This window comes from Falco rusticolus, chromosome 7, assembly GCF_015220075.1.
Source record: "Falco rusticolus isolate bFalRus1 chromosome 7, bFalRus1.pri, whole genome shotgun sequence".
In the NCBI taxonomy this organism is placed as follows: Eukaryota; Metazoa; Chordata; class Aves; order Falconiformes; family Falconidae; genus Falco; species Falco rusticolus.
The window spans coordinates 54,010,022-54,029,150 of record NC_051193.1 but is presented as its reverse complement, the minus strand read 5'-3'; the positions used below and the strand labels follow the sequence as shown (position 1 = coordinate 54,029,150).

The following is a 19,129-nucleotide window of genomic DNA, read 5'->3' as shown; positions in this document are numbered from 1 at the left end:
CTTGCAGTCTATACACTTAACCACTTATAGAAAAGGACTTCTGTTGCAAAGAACCATATATATCACATATGAAAAATGTGTTTTTCACAATGAAAAAAACAACCAACATCCTGTAATAATGAAGTTTAGTCGATTCAACCGAAAGTGTGGTTTTGTTACACAGAATACGGAGGAATGAATTTAAGGCCCTTTAACTCCTAATTTACATTTTTGCCATGAGTATGTCAGCAGGTTTTTTTATGCCTGAAAGGCTGGGACACAAATTATGAATTGCATTCCATTTCAGTATCAACCAGGGTAGCTGTCAGGGCAGTCATTTAAATAAATAATTCCTGAAAAGTAAGGCACCGGCATGTCACAGAAAACTCAAGATAAAGATCAAGCTGGAGGAAAAATATAAATCGAAACTATGCAGTTTTGCCTGTACGGTACACCAGAACCCATCTGATGTGCATTATCTCTACAGCAAGGAGTTACCTTTGAAATAAAACAGGAATTGAAGCACGAATTCATTAACCAGTCTTGCTTGCTTACTGGTTTTTTACTATACCCTGACACCTACTGGAGACTTCTTAAATATCACACATGTCAAGTTCTGTGTTCTTCCTTTAATAACCCAAACTTTAGCACAGAAATAAAAGGTTACCTTGTAATAATTTTTGTTTAAATGTTTTAACCACACATTGCTGCCATTATTATGCACATATTTCCAACATTCAAGTTGAGATTGTTGCTCAACAATAACCATGCAGATCTCAAATCCTTGTTCTCTTCCAAACAAGAAAAAACAAGATGCACCACAATTTGGTTTCCTTTCAACTGAAGTAAGTATACTGATGAAGGACAGGATGCAAAATGTGTATATGACTGACACATCTCTGAGAACTCCAGCACCAGAGCATTCAAACAGCAGATTTTTTTTAAAACCACACTTGAGCAGGTATGACACGGCCTGGTTTTGTTCCCCCTGCCCCTCCCCATAAAGACACTGTGATCAGAATGTCTACAGTTTGTTCCAGTGTCTCCCGCAGCAGGATCCTAGGCACAGAAAGAAAAAGGACATTTAAAAATACCCACTGTTTTCCTTTTCCAGGTCTCTATGAGCATGCACATCCTCTGTGCGTTCCTGAAGAAAGTTATCAATACTTCAGTCAGAACACGCTTCAATGGCTTTAGAACTCCAACAGAATTGGGTCCTTCCGACTCAGTAGAGAAAACATTTCTAAGTAGTTTTTTAACTTTTCTTTCGCAATTCTATCTATAGTTTTACATTATTGGTATTCACTGTAACTTTGATCATAGTCTTTTTTTGTTATGTATCACATTTCACATTTCTCTGTGTCATTATATGTTTACTTTTCCTATTAAAGAACTCAATCCTTCATTAGTTATTTATCTGCTTTTAATACAGCTATAGAATTTGCTGGTTTAAATGCTATTTAAGATGGAATTTATTTTTATTAAAAGAGTAAAATGAAAAAAAATATTTTTATTGGTGTGTTCATTTCTACTTTGAATATTTTTGTCTTTATTGTCATATCATGGTAAAACTCATAAACTATCTTATCAGACTTCCTGGTCTTTTCTTCCTAGGAATAGTCTGCTAGCATGTCTTTAACATTTGCTTTAAAATAACTGCCATCTATCCTAAACTTCTTCTCCTAGAATTCTCAGGAAAAAAGCTGATAAAAAAAAACTAAGTTCATGTTTCATATTCACACCTTTTCCTTAGAATCACACTTTATATGATTTGATGATCCCTTTTACTCAAATTCTCTCTCACATTTTGAATCTTAAGATTCTTTTAGAAGTGAATTAAATGCAACATAATCAGTATCAAATTTAACGTAAATGACACATACTCCTTTTTGGACCATTTTCCAAGACTTGGGCTGTGCACGCATCTTCCTGTATTACTTTCCAACATATAACTCAGTAGTTTGTATCATAATTTGGTCCCATTCTTTTGGTTCTTCTGTTAACAATTCCTAAAAAAGCTTGGGGTCTCCCCTCCCTCTGGACCTGTCATATTATGAGATCCTTACCATGATATTGACATTGCATCCTTCTCACTCTCTCACCCATCTCCATATGAAAATGTTCTCCAAGATACATGTGTGGCAGGGCCCACATCCTTAGAACTTCTAAGTAACATTTTTAGGCCTAATACTTTTTAATTGCCTGACCTTCCTACACCAAGTACTCCAGCCTGACAAACCCTCTATGACCACCAGCAATCACACATCAGTAACTTCATAATTTTGTTTGTTTACCACAGCAATTTTGAATGCCTCACTTAATGCCAAATATTCAAAAATGGTAAAGACGTCAAGTTTTTCAGCAGGTTTCCACTCTTAACTTTCCCTATACCTGCTATCATTAATTTATCGATGTTATCAGTCATGAACCCTTCCTGAAATATCTGTTTGCCATCAACTTTCAAAATGCAAGCTTTATTTATCTGGATTTGTACCCTTCTAGAGTCACCAGTTCTTTGGAAAAAATGCAGTTTCTATAAACAAAATTAAAAGTACAACTTCTACATTTGTGATAACGCAAACATTATTTCAGTTAATGTTTCAAATATTTCCTTGATGTACTTTTACATGTGAAGACTATTTTATTGTAAGGGTCTGAAAGCTTTATTTCTATAATATCCAACAAAAATATGAGTTTTAATCAAAATTATATCAATAATTATATCAAAATTAAATCAAAATTATAACAATAATTATATCAGGGACTTACTTCTCTTTCTTACTTACTAGCTGTATCCTGCCATGATGAGTTCAAAGCTAAAAAAAGTTTTGTGTTTTCTACCTCCATCTGGCTTCCAGTGGTTCTGATAGACTATTCAAAAGAAATAAAGCATAAATATACAGATACATACATATATTCACTTCAAATACTGTAAAGCAAAATATGTTGTCTGCTTATCAGGTCTAATGAACTCAGACCCTATTAAAATTCCTTGTTCAGTGGCAACATTTACTTAACACTTTATTTTCTTCTCAAGACTATCTGAACAATCAATACTAAAGTTATGATAAAGACATGGTGGAGCCTCTGTTATATATTGTCTCTTACATGAAAACACATTTCACAGGACAAAGTTCTGTGATGTATATATGGTTCTGAATCCAAATCCACAGAAACTACAAGATGCAGTCCAATCAACTGCAGTCATGTCTTCACAACAGACATTTGTACTCACGTAAATTGTACAATGCCTAATCTCAGAAGAAATACTAACTCTCATGTTTCAAGGCTTAAACTGATATTTAACTGCCAGAGACCAGGATAGGAATAATGTGAAGAAATTTGTGCTGTAGTATTTTTACAGCTTCTTCAGGCAGCATCTCTAATTTCTTCAATAACAGACAGTACTGAAATAGATGGGCCTAAGAATGGTCACACTAGAGCAGAATAAAAAGTCCTGAGTTCATAAGCATTACCTCTTGTCATGCCTTATCATACCTGCAAGTAGCAAGCTCAAGCATTAACACTAGTTATGCTAGTAAACCACATCTAGACAGCCGTGTATTTGGCTGTTGGTCATCTCAGTTTTTAAGGACCACAGCCTTCTTTCAAAGCCAGCCAAGCCAATATATTAAAACCTATTCAAAGGTACTTTTTAAGATCCATTTATTCACTTTGATCAGCCAACTGAGTTATTTAATAAAACAATGTGCCTGTGAAATATGATAATCCTGGAAGACAGTACTCTGAGGTATACTATTTACAAAATAGGCAGAACACTTCTAACCTGAAGTTCTTCCCAGAGCTTTGCCCTCATTTCTTTGCCTTTGTTTTTAATTGCTCTCTCTTTAAAATGTATTTTTGCCAGTATTTTGTCAAGTTCATTCATTTTCTTCCTAGATGCTTGAATCTGAGGATCTACATCTGTTTCTTCAGAATATTCCAGGTTGGAAGAGTTTGCTGTAGAATATGCTTAAAATTAATGCTAGCTTGAAGCATTTCAAAATTTTTAAAAAAGCAAAAGTAAAAAGCAGTACAAGTAATTTGATAAAAACCATAAACAAGAGTACAATTATTCTCAAGCATATATATCATGTTCAGTTCTAAACCAGTTCGTAGCAGGGAAAAACACAGAAACCTTTATAACAGAATGCTGAATCAAACCGAGCTGCAACAGTTGGTTATGGTGTGGGGGAGGAAGAGACCCTGAATTTTGGGCAAGTTATTAAATTCAAATTTATAATGGAAAAGTTTCAACATCTCTGCAGTATCATCAAAAATTACAGACAAAATAAGCTTTAAAGTCAGAAATAATTTCTTTAGCCTGACCAGTAGAATACCTGTTGAAATGTCATTTATTAAAACTAATAATTCTGGAGTTGAGAGAGACTCAGTAATATCTCTACTTTCAAATCTTACAGAAGTTTCAGTCTTGACTTACATCTCAGCCAAACAGATTCTGATATCGGTTCTAGAAAAATGTTGTTTTGAGAAATACAAGCAGTGATAAATTATGGAAAGTTCCATTATTTAATTAAAATAGATTTCTCTATTGCCTCTTTTTTTTCCTGAACATGCAGATCACAATTTTGATTACTTTTGGCTTTTCCCCTTCCTATAGCATCCTCATGCTCTGCCCTCTCTTCTGGTCAAAGTTAGCTTTCATAGCAAGAGCAAACACTTGTAGTGCTGTCCAGTTCCCAGAGACTTCCAAGTTTTGGAGTCCAGCAATACATTTCCATTTTCTTGTCTTTTGATGTCAAATGCCTTACAAACCCATGGATCTCAGGCATTTACTATGATGCATTGGTCTACTTCATACCAATGAAAGAGATGAGTAATACAACAAGGGGAGAGCTATAAAAATCTAACTGAGCTCCAGGGAAGCCCCAAGGACAGAAGTTAAAAAAAAAAAAAAAAAAGAGTACTTATTCCAACTGGCCTGAGCCCAGCAGTTGATTCAAACCTAAAACTACTGAGTGAAGCTTTGAAGTTGAGTTATGTCCAATTTCTGTTCTGAAACAATGAGTATTACCTCAGATGACCAGCACAGATGCACTAGATAGAATCACCACTGGATTCTGCCTTTTGGCTGAATCTATCCAAAACTCAAATACTACCATATCATTAGAGAAAGTGAATATCCTTTAATAAAATAACCTTTAAATAAAAAATTCATCCAACACTTCTTGAATATCATAATGCATATACATTTTTAGTTTGTAATTTTTTTTATAACTATATAATATACACTCAAATACACTATGCTCCCAAACTCTCCTAGAAGGATTAATGAAAGGTGGGTGGGGTGGAGACAGGGAAGGTTTTATTGCACTGTTCATTTTATACACCTGAAAAGTAATACCTGCTTTTGCACTACTTAGTTTTCCTTGGGAAGGTTCACAGAATTCCAAAGTCTGTGTTCCCATGCTATCATCTCCAGAATCCAAATCAAAGATACATCCTGAAAGAACACAGGAAAAAGCTTTTCACAATAAAATAGACATAAGATAAACTTTTAAATATACTGTTTGAAATGTTAACAATTAAGAAACAAAAATACATTTTTGTCAGTTAGGGATCACCACAGAGCCTTTGCAGTGGGTTACTGTTTAAAAAACTGTATGTGCTAGTACACCAGGACTCATGTTCAACACAGAAGCAGGAATCAAGGGATTTCTTTTGACGCCAATTCTGTCATGAAATTTTATCTAAACTTGAAGAAGGTATCCAAACTTTCTGCTTCACATACCGGCCTTTGCTCCTCTGATTTTAAATAGCCAGAAGTTCTAGAAAGTTAATTTATTACCATTTATAGAATTCCACAAGAATGCCATTTGAAGCACTTCTAAAAATGCTTTCATTAAAACGAGATACTGCATATTTATATTAAATTATATTCTTAGTATTAGCATTGTTCAGTTAAATGCAATAACTTACAACCATAATCTCCAAATTTTTGGACTGGTGGACCATTAATAGGATACAAAGTCTCTAACAAATGATCATGATCTCTGTGAAGTCTGATAAAAACACCTTACTGAAAACACTTTCTAAGACAGTTCCATGGAACACATGCACATGGTTTGTCCTGATCCTTGAGGTAATCACCAAGGTGCGGGTCACAGCTTAGATGCCACAAGACATATGCTGTAGTGGCAACAGTAGTAATAACACATTTAGAATTATAGAATCGTTCAGGTTGGAAAAGACCTCTAAGATCATAGAGCCCAACTGTTAACACAGGACTGACAAGTCCATCACTAAACCATGACCCTAAGCACCACATCTATGCATTTTTTAAATATCCCCAGGAATTCTTATTCTACCACTTCCCTGGGCAGCCTGTTCCAACACTTAACCACCCTTTCAGTGAAGAATTTTTTCCTAATATCCAGGCTAAACCTCCCCCAGGAGCCACTTGGGGCCATTTCTTCTTGTCTTGTTGCCTGTTATCTGGGAGAAGAGACTGACACCCAGCTGCCTGCAACCCCCTTTCAGGTAGTTGCAGAGAGCAATAAGGTCCCCTCTGAGCCTCCTACTCTCCAGGCTGGAACACCCCAGTTCCCTCAGCCACTCCTTATAAGACTTGTGCTCCAGACCCTTCACCAGCTTCAATGTCCTCTGGACACACTCCAGCACCTCAAAGTCCCTCTTGCAGTGAGGGGCCCAAAACAACACAGGATTCGAGATGTGGCCTCACCAGTGCTGAGTACAGGGGGACAATCACTGCCCTGGTCCTGCTGGCCACACTCTTTTAGACACAAGCCAGGATGCTGCTGGGGCCACCTGGGCACGCTGCTGGCACATGTTCAGCCGGTCATCAACCGGCACCCCCAGGTCCTTTTCCATCAGGCATCTTCTCTTCACTATCCTGAATCCCATCTTTGAAAGAAGTCAAGGTATAGATTTTGACACTTCCTTCTCTTCTAGAATTTTACCTATTTGCATCCTCTTTTGCCTCCATCAACAAAATTTTACTGAAACTATACAGACATCATGTTTGGTCTAGCCACAACACAAGAAAGCATTAGCCATTCCCACACCTGATAACTCATTGGGTTTCAGTATACACATGTGAAGAAAGACGGTTGTACTCTCCACTATGGTTTGCTGATCTGTTCTTACTTTCCTGACATCAGATTTCTCTCTGTCATCACCTTTGTTTTCTTCTGGACAGCAGTCTTCTAGACTGCCTCTTTGATGACTAGCAGCCAAAGTGACAGGTGAATCAACCTATGAAATGCAAATTAATTACTACCATAAAAATAGAAATCTTCCAGGGGAAAAAAAGATAATCGGAATTTATTATATACCATCACAAAGGCTAACAACAATTCTATACAATACTGCAGAGTACTTAAATAAAAGAACCATTTTCAGATTTGATACAGAGTTCTGTTTCTTAGATATCACATTGATTCTCAAGCTCGTCATTCCACAGACTGCCAGATTTGGAATTGCCAAGGTAAGGAATGATTCCAAAGGTGTACGTCATTTCTGCTGCAGCAGACGGCACAGCCAACTAGTTCAGAGTCTGTGTGTACAACAGCACCATCCATTTCCTGACACCGTAAGTGCTCTGCACCAGGTAGCATCCCAATCTCTTGCTCATACTATATTTATAGTCTAATTTAAAGGGCTGAAAAGCTTCTGCTTCACTCAATCTCAAGAGATTAAATTTTCATGTAATAGCCTATGATGCTTAGGTCAGAACTTGGATTCAGAGTTATCTGATGCTAACCTTAATACCTGACTGTGAACCTATAAAAAAAATACTTCTGTGAAGCATCTAGGTATGAGCCCATTCTACAGACAGGTGAACAGAGGTTCAATACAATTGGACTAATCCAAGAAAATCAATCTAAATCTCAAATTCCCAAGTCCCAGTTCCTACAACCCAACAACCATATCATACATCCCATTCCCAAAATTAAGTTAATACCCAATATTAATTTGCTCAGAGGATGGATGAACATCTACTCCCAATGGACTTCGTTGAATCTCTGGAGCTGACATATTTCTTGGAATACTATGAAATATTTTTTTTAAACTTGATTCAAACACAACCTGAGACCACCTTACAGTCAAAAATTCAACTTGTGAGGATTGCTCAAATGCTTTCTTTTAATAAGCAAAATATTTTTTATTCCAACTTAAATTTAAAAGCACAAATGGGATGGAAGTGGAATTATATACATACTGGCTTATGCATCAACAGCCTATAGCTGTGTATCTACACATTGTTACCAGAATGTCAAAAGTTTTTTTCTTAAAATTGAGTTTATTTAATAATCTGGTTAACTGTAAAGACAACCATGTTTTCTAGGTTGTAGTACTGAATAACCCTTTTTGTGGCAAATAAAAGTAGCACAGGTTCAGAAAAATGAAATTAAACATCATTCCACGCATGCATAGGGAGCACCCCACATTCATGAACTTTCCCATAACCCCTTACAGCACACCTGCAGAGCCAGAACTCTACATGAAGCTAAAAAGCAGAATCTTACTTCTTTGGCATTCTACTAAGAAGAATTAGGCATAGAGTTTCTAACCCAATGAAAAGAATTACCTTTGGCACACATGGCTCTGGTGTTAATAATTCCAGGGATGTATGTAAAGATCTACAGATAGGACAGGCTCTTGAGCTACATGCAGGCCTCCTTGAAATTTTATCCAAGCTCACCCTTGTAACATCCATTATGACCTAAAATTGGGAAAAAAAAACAAACACAACCTTCCAATCTGTCGGTTTCATAATAAAGCAACACAAGCACAGTAATGTTTCAGATACAGATTAAAAAAGTTTCAAATCCTTTCTAGCAATTTGAGAGGTTCTTCTAGAATAGCCTAGCTTGCCACTCAAGTATAATTTTTTTAATGTTTGTACAAAAACATATTCGTATCATCAAGCCAATCAGAGTATTCAAATTTGCTTAGTGTCAAAGAAACTTCAAATGGCTTAAATATTAAAAGTAATCTCACAACAAAGGAAACTGCATAGCTCTGGTTGTTTTTTTAAAAAAAAAGCATGGGACTGGCAAAGTTGGCATCAACAAAAGAGTGAGGGTATGTTATAGACATTGTAAACATCTCAGATAAAGCAGCCGAAAGCTTTTTATAGTCGGTAGTTGTAAGCGGAGGGAGCTCCTGAATCCAAAGAGTCACTTTCCCAGTCCCAATTCAGTTTTGAGTTTTAACAACAGAAACGCATGGCTTTCTGCAAAAAACGGCGTGAATTCACGTGAACTAGACACGCGAGTATGTGACAGGCACTGGTAATTTTCAGAAGGCCCAAATGAATACAAACGTTTATTTCAGTCCAAGAAACCGGGACAAGCCGCCTCCCGTCTGCGGGTCCGTAACGCGACACAGCGCGGAGCGGCGGGAGCGCAGAGCGGGCAGCGACACCCCAGCGCTCCCGGCTCCCGCAGCGGCGCCCCCGCCCCCGCCCGCGGGGGCAGCCCCGAGCCCACCGACCCTCGGGCGAGCCGGGGCCGCCCCCAGGCCTCTGCCAACGGCGGCGCCCGAGGGCTGTTACGGGCTTCTTTCACTTTCGCGGGGCGGGGGGAAAAGTGAGTGCAAAAGACCCAAAGTAACATAAACGAAGAAGCCAGCGATAAGCAACAGGTGGGCCCCAAAGGAACAATAAACCAAACGCACACACGAACAATAATCTCACAAGAGGTTTCAACCGGCAGCCGGGCAGCCCGCCCTTTCCCGTGCCCGCAGGAGGAACCCCGAGCGCTGCCCCGACGGGGCTGCTGTCCGGCAGAGCCGCAGCTCCCACAGCCCCACGTGGCGGGAGTGCGGGCGGCGCCCCTCCCCGCTCGGGAGGGCCTGTGGCCGGTACCCCCGGCAGGGCCCGGCACCCCCGTGGCCGCCCCGTCCTTACCACGGGAGGGCGGCAACGCGGAGGCCAGCGGTGGCAACAGGGCCGCCGCCGCTGCCGTTCCCATGACGACCAACTCACTGAACTCTCGCGGTAGCTGCATGGCTCCGCCTTCAATTGAGGCGGTACCATCGGGAGGTGGGGGAAGAAGAGGGATAATGCGGGAGTTGTTCTTAGCTTTTTTACAGGGATGCAACTGTCATCCAGCTTTCCCTTGCTTAGGAAGTCTGAGCCATTCTGTAACCCCACAGAAGCCTGTCTTCTGCGTCATGAGAGAGACAAATGCTCCGTAGAGAGCGTCCTTGTCCTCCCTCCTCCCCGCAGGTAGTTGGGTGGTGCTGGCACCGCTGCTGAGAGCGCCCGGGTCAGCGCGGCGGGGCCGCGAGAACGGGGGAGCCGGTCTCGGCGCCCGGCTGAGCGCGCCGCCTGGACGGGACGCAGGGGGATGGCGCCCTCCCTGCGGGTGCGGGTGTCGGGGCCCTGGGGAGGCTCGGCGGGGGGGCGCGGGAGCAGGAGCGCCTTCAGACGGGGCAGGTTCAGTGAGCAGCGCTGCCCGCGGAGGCTGAAGCACGGGCTGCCGGGGGGCGGGGCGTGCTCGCCGGGCTCGGGCCTGGCCGGGGCGGGGGGCTCAGCAAGGGGGGCCTTTAGAGTCGGTGTTAAAACCTGCGGGTGTTTATAGCCGTGAGTTGCAGCCGTTTTCACGGCAGCGTAATTCTCCCTGCTGCTGCCTTCCCCCTTCAGTGAAAGAGCCGGGTTTGAAATGTCTAACCCGACAGAAGGTGGTTACGGTACTGAGCCTTGTAAAGAAGGTTACCTGTGCTGTTACTGTTGCTTCTTTTTGGTCGTCTGTCAAGTCTCCTGCATACATTGTGTCGTGTTTACTTGTAAACAAGGATAGCTGGATGACTTTTAAATAAACTCATTAAAACTTTAATATTGTGGTCACCATTTTTTACCTGAATACTTGCTGGTAATAGGGAATTTAATCAAATTTTTAATTAATTAAATTAAGGAGAGTGTAATTACCTTCACGATCCCATCCCTTTTTATTTCTTCATTTAAATAGGATGTGGGGATTCATTCCTGTGTTCTGATTAACTTGTAAGAACTGTAGAGAGAGTTACTGGCCCCTTCAACTTCCTGATACCCATATATGTTGAAATCAGGTTTTCATTGGTGGTAAAATTTTACAAGAAAGTTTAAAGAAACAAATCTGATCTTGTTCAAACTGACAGATTTTTCTGCTAAAATAGAATTGCTGTCTGCAGTAGAGGTTTTTATTGATGCTTACAGAGCACGGCATTTTACTGTCGCATTAAGAACAACTTTTCCTGGTATTCAGTGTACTAACGGTGCAGTGTGGTTTACAGGTAAGAGCTGAAGACAAAGATAGAAAATAGACCAGTGAACCACGTGTGTTTTTGCCTCCTCCCTAAGCATGCTGAACTCTAGGTATGTTAGAATTTTTAACATAAATCCTGCAATTGCTAATGCAATACCATAGTGGTGTCTGGAATGTATGGTGCTTTCCAGGTGGTGCAGACCACGAATTGAAGCAAAAATAGGAGACTGAATGTTTACACCCACAAATTGAGTATTTAAGGCCAGTAATGACAGTGAGAAAGCAGTAGAATGGACAATATAGCTCAGAACTCCCTAAACTAAAATCTGGCTTTTGCTGTATTAGGAACTATATTGGCTACGAATAATGATGTGTGGAAAGCAGCTAGGTATAACTATGCCAATATTTATTTCTACAGTAGAGTGTGTATGTTTAATAGCTGACAGAGTTTGACTTGCTATCAGCTTCCCATATTGCAGATTGCCTACAACCTCAGAAGAGCCCAAGAAAGGAGACTGTCCAGCTCTGCATTTGGTAACAAATGGACATAAAATGACTTTGAAAGTGGTGCAGGAACAGGCTCCTTACTGCTGCTTGTCCACGTGGAATCAGTGAAGGTTTTCTATGAGGCTGTCACACCCAAGAGTTAATAATAATGGCTTAGCAGGGATATCTCAAACCATAGTTGATCTTACGATCTATTGGTGTTACGTGTCCTAGAAGACCCAGAGAGGAAAAAGAGGAGGTTCGTATCTCAAACCCTGCATATGAGGCTGTAAGTCTCCATCTCCAGTAAGAGGACTGAACTTTGTAAACATCATTAAATATGACAAAATCTCAAATATTGTTACAGGTGGTAGGTATATTTATAATTAAGGTTGAACTAGAAAAGCAAAACAAAGGGTGTGATTTCTTTTTGCCTTTCTGGGAATAGGTCAGTTTTGGTTCCATGATAAACTAGATACTGTATGATGATTATTAAAAAAAAAAAAACAAAAAAAACCAAAAAAAAACCCAAAAAACCCACAAGCAACTAGGGATGAACTGGAGAAAACTTCTATCTAGGAAGGGCACAGCAGGAAAAGCATTCCAAGAGCTGCCTTTCATCCTAAAAGACAGGTTACAATATGGAGGCAGTGCATTTAGACAAGTTGTCCTGATACTCAGAACACAGTCGCCGTAGTAACAGAATTCACGTATCCAAAACACTTTCATTGCTTCATACAGGTTGGAGGGCAAATTATCAAGAATTTGTTTAATACTTATTTGTCTTTGATATTTTTAATATTCTTTTGTATACTCACCCAAAGTAGCTTTTCTTTACGACAGACAATATTTTTAATGCAGACAGTAGCAGTTCTAGTACTCAGATCAGGACAAGCACAGCTAATTTTCATTTTATTAATTCCCCTAAATGTTAGGGAAATAAACTGAACTTTTTCTTGCAAAGGACAAATAGATTATGTATGAATATCTTCTGATTAGCATATGCCAAGTCAAGGGCAAAAAGCCAAGAATTTTGGGCCATATTCCAACTTTTCCAGAAGCCCTTGGTGAGGATGAGTAGAGTTCTGCAGTGTGCTCCATCAACAACAGTGATACAGCATAGTAACCTGTCAGTTGAGGAAGAAACGCTGAACTAAAATGCAAAGTCCAGAGTCAATGGTAAAACTTCCACTGTGTTTAATAAAAGCCAGGTTTTCATTCTTTGACTTGCATTGGGAAAGGTCCTGCCTAGACAAGACCATCTTCAATGCTGCCACCACCTCCTTCTGCTGAAGAACACCAGAGTTCAGGAAGCATGAGCTCAAAATGGATTGTGCTGTGCTGAAATGTCTCAGTGCTGTGCAGTAGTGTGTTGGGAGTTTGCTACTGGACACGTGCAAGGCGACCAGAAGAATGAGATCCTACAAGTGTCTAAGGACCTGCTGTGGCTTAGGATATGATACAGGCAAAAGTAGAGGGTTTAGTTTTACAGAAGATGAAGGCAAAGAAGATAAAATGCTGCTTAGGGAAGTACTGTGCACAAAAAATCTTTTTGGAGTAAATCACCATCTCAGTGCATTGTTTTAGCCACAGGGAACCTCATAACGCAGAACAGCAGCAGTGTAGGGAAGCCCTAGTTTGCATTAACAAATGTGTATTCAGAAATTGGATCTAACCTGATATTTCTTGTGCTTTCTTTAAAAAAATGCCCACTTTTTCCTCACAGAGAAGAAACAAGAGAACTGCTCCTATGCACATGCAGAGAGGCTTTCACTGACAGGAAGAATGCTTCTACCTCACACTTTTGTATTGTTGTCCCTGAAGAAAGCAATCAGAAAAATCAGCCTCTACATACTCTTCACCACCTTTGGCTGGTTTAGCAGCTTAAAAACAGACGTGGAACAAAGATCACTTTGGACTGGTTCCTACTGTTACCACTCTGAGTCCTCCATGGGATGGGAGGAATCAACTTGCTCATGAGTGCAAGCATTTGCATCTGGAGTTCTGCAATTTTCTGCAAGATGTGTTTTTTTGTGTTGCATTGTGTTTTCCTAAACTGTCCTTGAATTACAGATTACTAAAGATTGCAGTGACTAACCTTGTGGTCCCAGTTTGTTGGTTAAAGACACCATTATAACTCATTTAGAAATCCTGCTAATATCCCTATGTTGCACATAGAAAGTCACTTCAACTAAAATAAGCAGTCTTTTGAAGAGGTAAGCATGTTTTAAGTTTGAAAGCAATGACTTCAACCATATCTTTTTCAAGGGGCGAGTCCTTTATGGCCCCAAAAAAGAAAAAAATCCTAAAACCATAATCTCATACAGACTCCTACGTAGGTTAACACAATGACACAGTAACATATCAAATAAGATTAGAAGGCAGGGATTTTGCTTTTTTTATGTTTACATTCTTTATCAAGTTATGCAATGCAAGGTCAGGTGACAAGAATGAGAGGAACTACCTGAGTTCTGTCGGATGTATAACCACTTCCAGAGCTGGTTACCTTCACAGCAACTTATGGGACAGCTCCTGTTTAGCTGGAATGAGCTGCCAAGTCCCAGTTCTATGGATCTGGAAAGACAGCCTGACCTTCCTCACCACTGATACAGGAATATTTTCCCAGGAAACAGGGAGCAGAATAGAAGAAAACTCACTACAGAAATCCCGCCAGCCTTTTCTGCAAAGTATTATCTGTATGTGTATTTTTAAAACCAGAACAAATGCATTCATTAAATTACCGCAGCTTCATAACAATTAGATCTGTTACACGGTAGAATACTTGGAGAGTTTGTAGAAAACAACTGCTTTTGTCTGGAAGCTTATCCTATTGTGCAAAATATACTGTTGCCAAGTAGCCAACAAATAAAGCATTATTTGGTGCTGAAGGACTGTGGGGTTTTTTCTTCTTTTAATTTTTGTATATTTTTTACATGATTTCTTGAGGATGTCTAGGAACAGTAAATTGGCATTGTCTCCATAATAGTATTTTCATCCTTTTTAAAGGATTTCTTCCTTTAATAGGAGCTCCATTTTCTATTTTTCTCCCGTAAGTGCCTGAATAATGAGTTTTAACTTCCCTGCAAGTTTTCCTCCAATAGTAAGATTTAGCTTTTAAATCTATTTGCACAGGCTGAATTACCCCAGGCTTTCACTTCTTCATTTCCCATAGCTTTGCTTTGTACTTTTACTTTCTTTTATCAATAATCTGGAAAGAAAAAATTATCTTACCAACACCTGTGGTGGTTAAAAACAACCATCTAAAAAAACCCAAACACACACCACTTTTGCTGATGTTTAAGGTGATGATAAAGAAGAAAAGTCTTGAGATTTTTTTTTTTTTCATATTGGATGCTGGAGAACAGTTTGCCCAGTAGAAATCATTTGAACAAGTCAACAGACAGCAGTAATGGAAGTTACCACTGTCTTAGATGAAGTCAAATATTCCATTTTGCATAAAGAGATTCCTGAATTAGTGTTTTCTGATGACAGTTCTAGCACAGAGCCTGTACTATGAATTTTACACAGATTATTTTTGCTATGCAAAGATGGGCTTTTGTGGTTGTTTTTTTTTCTTATTTCCCTCAAACATTCACGTGGATAAAGTGTTGGAAGAGGGACTAAAATAAACACTCCCAAATAATTGTTCATATATGGAAAACCACCTTAGTTAATTTCTTGGTGAAAGGTTTCAATGTCTTCAGATACAATCTGCTAAAAAAAAAAAAAAGCAAGTTTTTACATGTGTCCTCTTTAAAAAAAAATACTTGCCTCAACAGTCAAAAAACATTACAAACCCTTTGCTTTCCAGACATGATAGAACTAAATTCTATGAGATCTGGCTTTTTGAATTTATCATTGGCATTTCATTCAACATGAGATTTGAAAAGGACAAAACTAAGTTTGCTTTCCTCAAAGGAGTTCAGATCCGAGTCACCATTTATCCACATTCATTAATCACAGAGACTTTGACCACTATCCACATGTAAGTGGGCCATAAATATTAAATTTAATCAAAATTCTTAAGGAAACTCTAGCTCCTACTTTGTTTTTGAGGTTTTCAGAATTTATGAATAACATCTGTTCTTTCAGTAACTTCGGGAAAAAAACCATTATTTTTTATCAACACGTAACGTGTCTGCTATGGTACTACTCTGCCTCTGCCACAGAAGGAACATCTTTTCCTGGAATATTTCTTCTCTCTGATTTCAGGCAAGCTATGTCTGCCTTCTCATCTTTGTATCTAAGGACCATGGTGGCTGGGGTTCCCACCACCCGTGTGGACCCACTGAAGACTGCTCCTCACTCCCAAGCTGAGAAGTTCTTGAACTAGCACCAAGTACACTTAAACTAAAGAGGAAATGGATAAAAACATAGTTTACACAGTAATTTATAAACTTTTAAATACATTTTTATTAAAACATTTGCTTTTAATGCCTTGTAGAAATCTACCACCTTGGAGCCATCAGAAGCTGCTGATGTTCTTCAAACATAGAATCATAGGATGGTTTGGGTTGGTAGGGACCTTAAAGATCATCTAGTACCAACCCCCTGCCATGGGCAGGGACACCTTCCACTAGACCACATTGCTCAAAGCCACATCCAAACATGACAAAGGAAGAACAGGTACATCTCCAAATTCTGCTTCAGAAGAATTTTTTCTCACTTTGAACATTAACCAGTTGGATTCAGTAAGTTACTGGCAACTTGGCAAGATTCTTCTCCTTGTCCTTTTAAAAGTATGCTTCAGAGAAAACTACTTTCATACACAGAAGTTAACTACAGATACAGGTTCAGCATATACCAAAGGGCTAAAGCACAGGAGGAACCACAAGGAGTACATAGATGTTACTAGATGGTGCTTTTAAGAAACTACCCACAGAGACTACAGTGAATGCAGATAAGGAAGAAGGAAAGACTACTTGCAACTAACTGAACAAGGATTAAAATGCCAGGGTTACAGTAGCTTCAGGTCATCTAACAGACCAATGTAATTTAAAATTCACACTCAGGACAAACGAGACAATACGCCCATGATGACGCAGAGGAGCAAGCTGCAGTACAATGCCTGAACTCATAGAAAGGCTGGTGTGCTCATACCAGGGACGGCATCACTGATTCACTCAGGAGTCAGGCACCAGATTTGAAAGTCTCATGTTCATATACTGGCTGGTCTACTCTGTGAGAAAAGTGAAGTAGGATGGTTGGTATCTACATCTGTGACGGTAGAAGGGAAACCCTACCTCTGACAATAGTGAGCAACAGCATTAATAAATCTTGCCTTTTGGGGTCTGTTATCAGGTTTCTCACTCAGCAGTTCAGTACAAGGCTACCAGGATTTCTGACCCATTTCTTTCTTTTGCTAGCTTTCCCATAAGAAAACAGCAAAGTGCACCAGCAGATGAGTCTATTTTAAGGTTGACTGCTTGGTTAGTTACACAATACACACATTACACTGTTGAGACATTTGTATATGCTCTTTATCACAGGATCAAAGTGTTCTATTTATGCCCTTGGCACATACATACTTGTTTACTGGAGTCAGGATTTGTCCTGTATGGTCTCCAATCCAGTTTTTACTTAAAACTACAAGAATATATGTTTTTTTAAAAAACCATCTTTCTTGTGTTTGACACACGATGATTTGGGTATCCTTGGCTTTGTGGAAGTTTAAGCCAAAAACCAGTGGTTTTAGCTTTTAAAAAACTTTAGATGTTTGGCAGATACTTGGTAACTAATTTGTGTAAAAAGCCCAGCAAGTTTTATTTTTAACACTGATTTAAGAAATGATCTTAACAGAAAATAGATGTACTTAATAAATAGTCCATCTTACTTCATTAATGAAATGTGCAGAACCCTGCTGTGTCTATCTAAAAGTGGTCAGGACTTACCCATTTTGCATGTCTTCTACTCCCTACAGCCCTACACTTGTCCCCACTAACTAAAGTTACTTTGATACCCACAGTGTGTTTTAATCTAACTTGAGGCTGCCCAGCAAACTGACTGCCATATTTCCATATTTCAGCCATAAAAAGTGTCCCCAAAGCCATATATACTTTTTGAAAGTTAATCAGGCAGGTATCATTGTAGGAACTGCACACATAAAACTAGGAAACACCAACTTTTGATACATTATTTTCATGAAAACATATTAATAAGGAACACTTGTATATACGCTTCCCTTTTGTTTGTTTAAATTATATTTGGGACAAAAAAAATCAGCCTGTAACAAAGATCCATGGGATCACACAAATAATAGAAGGGGGCCTTCCTCTGTCACTTAAAGCTCCTGCTCTTACTAGGAATCCACCTTGGGAAAGATACTGACTTTATTGTTTCTGCTGATTTTTCTTTCTGCTTTACACTTAGGCTGTTTTGTCTGGATTAGCTCTTCGGGGGTATTCCCCAAAGGAGGCAGGAGTCGCTTCTTACTGTTTCGGTTTTCTGAGAGCCACTGTGGAGGCAGCTCAAAGGGCCCAAAACCAAACTGCATGGAATACTTGTCATTTAACATATCAGCTTCTGTGGGCACTACTGGCACCACCTGTGCTGTGGAGTCTGCAGTCATCTGTGGTATAAATTTGTGAACCAAAGTCTCTCCTACCTCTAAACTGGTGGTGGGAATTTCTTTCCGTTGAAAGTCACCAGAGCCAATGGATTTGGTCTCATTCTCCTCATCTTCCATTGGCTTGAAGATCTGTTGTTGCCCGATATGAAACATCTCCAGAAGCTGGCTCCCTGAACGGACACTGGGCTCCAGATTAGTATCTGTAACACCACCCGAGCTGACAATGTTTCTCCTGCTATACCTTCGGTGCAGCTGTACTATTGTCCCCACTAAGCACTTCCGTACCGATTTGTTAACAGTTAAAAATAACAAAGGATTGGCCAGCAAAGAGACCTTGGGCAACCAAATGGCAGTGAGAAGCAAGAAGACTGAAATATCTGAAATATTGAGTATGGTGCGATAAATCACCAAAGTCACATAGGGAACACTGCAGAAAATAAATATCATAACCATGGAAAGCAGCATGGCATGAAGCTCAGCTTCTCGCTGGGAGGCATAAGGAATAGAAATTGTATTCTGAGGGGTCCTTAATGCAGCTATGATGACCTTTTTCTTCTGGCTGGCACTCAGTGCCCTGCGAATAAGGATCATAAAGAGGAATACCACAGCCACTGGTACAATCACAGTGGTGATGTTATAGATAATGACGTATATCAGGTGGCCAAGGGAGTAACTCCAGGATTCAGAACATGTGGACATGGCATAAATATCAGAAACATTGGTCACAGCAAATACTGGAATGCTGGCCACTATTGCGTGGGCCCAGATATAGATAACTAGGTCTCGGGATTTTGCATCAGATATTTTTCTTTCCAGAGGGTACAAAACAGAATAGTACCTGTCAAAAAAAAAAAAAAATTAC

General features: G+C 39.6%; 2 protein-coding genes across 9 annotated transcripts in view; both read right to left on the bottom strand.

Annotated features, from left to right (window-relative positions):
* The window catches only part of FSIP1 (fibrous sheath interacting protein 1), an 89,157-nt gene extending 79,209 nt beyond the window's left edge, over positions 1-9,948 (bottom strand). For 3 of the 7 annotated variants that reach the window (XM_037395461.1, XM_037395462.1, XM_037395457.1), the window contains exons 1-6: positions 9,875-9,948; positions 8,552-8,686; positions 7,026-7,215; positions 5,345-5,443; positions 3,767-3,939; positions 2,766-2,850 (exon numbers count right to left, since the gene is read on the bottom strand). In XM_037395461.1, coding sequence (XP_037251358.1) covers positions 2,766-2,850; positions 3,767-3,939; positions 5,345-5,443; positions 7,026-7,215; positions 8,552-8,680 — 676 coding nt within the window. In that variant the 5' untranslated portion in view covers positions 8,681-8,686; positions 9,875-9,948. The other 4 variants (XM_037395460.1, XM_037395459.1, XM_037395458.1 and 1 more) reach the window with 4 other exon arrangements.
* Positions 9,949-16,094: 6,146 nt separating this feature from the next.
* GPR176 (G protein-coupled receptor 176) overlaps positions 16,095-19,129 on the bottom strand; it is a 36,547-nt gene continuing 33,512 nt past the window's right edge. For both annotated transcript variants that reach the window (XM_037395596.1, XM_037395598.1), the window contains one exon: positions 16,095-19,105. In XM_037395596.1, the coding sequence (XP_037251493.1) occupies positions 17,998-19,105 (1,108 nt within the window). In that variant the 3' untranslated portion in view covers positions 16,095-17,997. The remainder of the gene's footprint in view (positions 19,106-19,129) is intronic.